This window comes from Lactuca serriola, chromosome 8, assembly GCF_051521515.1.
Source record: "Lactuca serriola cultivar US96UC23 chromosome 8, Lser_US96UC23_V15, whole genome shotgun sequence".
Lineage (NCBI taxonomy): Eukaryota > Viridiplantae > Streptophyta > Magnoliopsida > Asterales > Asteraceae > Lactuca > Lactuca serriola.
In genome coordinates this window covers 231,137,205-231,139,475 of record NC_136415.1, presented here as the reverse complement: position 1 = coordinate 231,139,475, position 2,271 = coordinate 231,137,205, and the positions used below count along the sequence as shown (strand labels likewise).

Below are 2,271 nucleotides of genomic sequence, written 5' to 3'. Positions count from 1 at the left end.
AATGATATTTACTATCCCAACCAATGCACCGGTCAAATGAAACCCATTCAAACCAACATAATTGTTCAATCTAATCGTTCTAGAACAAATACCATAAATACTAATAATAAATACTATTTTAATAGATAATTACCAAATTAGCCTTGTCTAGCTTATATTTTTCAACACTCATATCATACCGTAGCAGAATATATCCCTTAAAAAATATATAATTTAGCGCGTATTCAATTAATCATCTCGTGTTTGTCAAAGAGAAACTCCACCATCTTCCATTCTATTGTTGAGGTAGACTATCGTATTATTATTGCAAATGTTGTATTATTATTGCTAATGTTTTGCTGAGATAGGAGTCTTCTTAACGATCGAGCTCGTCTCATTGATTTCTAAAGAAACCATTGTGAATTTGTAATAATGTTTGTGTTATCTTGTCCAACTCGGTTTAACATTTGCAACCAAACACAATGAAATCGACATCAACTTTTTTTAGGAAAAAATACCTATCAACATTCGAGTTCTTCACAAAATAGCTACAACTTCTAGATTATACATACAGACCGGCGAGAGGGCAACAATATATATTATTTGAATGGGTAGGACATCTTGAATGCTTAGCACGACGGCAACATATAATAAAATTCGTAGACTTCAAGATGTCTACACTATAAGCACAACTGAAACGACAATATATTGCAATACATATATAGGATATGAACCTAAACAATCACATATTCGTAATGAACAATTACAAATATGCAAAACATTATTGAATTGGACTCTTGCCAAAACAAGCGTTAGCATTATTAACCTCCGATGAAACACAACGTAATTCAGTCGACCAAAGTTTATTACTCATTAGATTCCAATCATGGATTCCTCATTTATTAATGGATATGTCCAACGTAGCTAGGAATTCCTACACCATATGTCGGAGGAGATTTCAAAATCCCATAAATCTAGGTTGGATTCCTCTTCGTTACATGATGGTGGAAGAACATCTAACACTACTTCTTTTTTCGAGAATACTCCAAACAATTCATTTAGCCTCCGATACATCTCTGCTGCTTCAATCTATATACGCACGAATATATATACAGAAATCAATGTCTTTGCCTATACAACAATTTGAACAGTTATTTGCCTATTTATTATCATCACAAAAACTATAAAAGAACTGACCTTTTTCTGATGTACATGGAAAGTAGAAGGTCCAGAAGTAGAAAAACTTGCATATCCTACGGCAGTGCTGTATTGATCAATTGTCCGAATAATATCACAATAACATGAATAAGTTTTCAATCCGAAGATTAAAACTACATCTATGTCAAAACTAATTTCATGGATTTGGATATCAAAAGATTGGGAAGTGGAAGCCCCATGGTTGTCCCTTCCCGTCGTTTCATGTAATAATCTATTGTTCCTATACAACTTTTCTTTCTTGTTCTTAGTTTTCTCTAAGTTTTCTTTCAGGGTTTCAATGTATCGTATAGCTTCGTTTACTCTATCAGACATTTGTGGACATCCCTGCATGCGTAAAATTTTTAAATGTAAGCGACGGTGTCGTTAAGTAATAATAAATATAAACTATAAAGTACAATTGTTTATAAATTTATAATATAACGTAATACATGCATGCATCTTATTGATAGTATATCACATTAAATTTAAATGTTTTATTCTACTAAGCTCTTACTAGAACAGCGGAATAAACATATACACAAGCCATAATTTCTAATAACACTGGAGAATATATTCAGAAACCGGGAGGAACCTTAGAGGTGACATTTTCAGGGAGGTGGGAAAAGAGCTGAGAATAGAGGAACTTCATTTGGTTCCTCCTGTTCTTCTCAATAACCTTTCGTTCTGGCCTGTCTGGAATCAAACAAGAACCAAAGCAATTGCCCGTCTCCATAATTTTCTTCCTCTGACGACTGGTCGTAGAACAAAAAGGGCATAAAGATAACCTTACACTCTTAAAATTTTAGACATCAAATGACAAGAGAGAAGTCGTTTGCAATTAACAGATGATGTGTAGATAGTTATATATAGGATTGTAAAGGGAAGATAAAAAGGGGAAAAAGGCCAAACTTACGTCACCTTTCTTTCATCACCTTCCTGTTGACTCAATGTGCTTTTTATTGTTTGTAATGGTGGGGCAACAATCCAATTGAAATTGGTTCTCTTTAATTATTTCAGAAAATTTAAATATCGTCATATATATATATATATATATATATATTTCATATTTTTGGTGCTACTCGTCAGGATCGATTG

The 2,271-nt window shown here is 33.0% G+C and overlaps 1 protein-coding gene across 1 annotated transcript; it reads right to left on the bottom strand.

Moving 5' to 3' along the window:
* Nucleotides 1-549: 549 nt before the first annotated feature.
* LOC145069689 (transcription factor bHLH162-like) lies at nucleotides 550-2,008 on the bottom strand. The gene is made up of 3 exons (XM_079016636.1): nucleotides 1,769-2,008; nucleotides 1,177-1,521; nucleotides 550-1,068 (listed from the first exon to the last, which is right to left on the bottom strand). The coding sequence occupies exons 1-3, from the start codon at nucleotides 1,907-1,909 to the stop codon at nucleotides 904-906; spliced, it is 651 nt and encodes a 216-aa protein (XP_078872762.1). The 5' UTR covers nucleotides 1,910-2,008; the 3' UTR covers nucleotides 550-903.
* Nucleotides 2,009-2,271: the final 263 nt, after the last annotated feature.

Excerpts from the sequence above, each read along its gene's own strand:
- LOC145069689 (XM_079016636.1), bottom strand. The coding sequence starts at position 1,909 with ATGGAGACGGGCAATTGCTTTGGTTCTTGTTTGATTCCAGACAGGCCA. Across the intron at positions 1,522-1,768 it reads CTGAAAATGTCACCTCTAAG|GGATGTCCACAAATGTCTGA; the intron begins GTTCCTCCCGGT and ends TTACGCATGCAG. Across the intron at positions 1,069-1,176 it reads TCCATGTACATCAGAAAAAG|ATTGAAGCAGCAGAGATGTA; the intron begins GTCAGTTCTTTT and ends GTGCGTATATAG.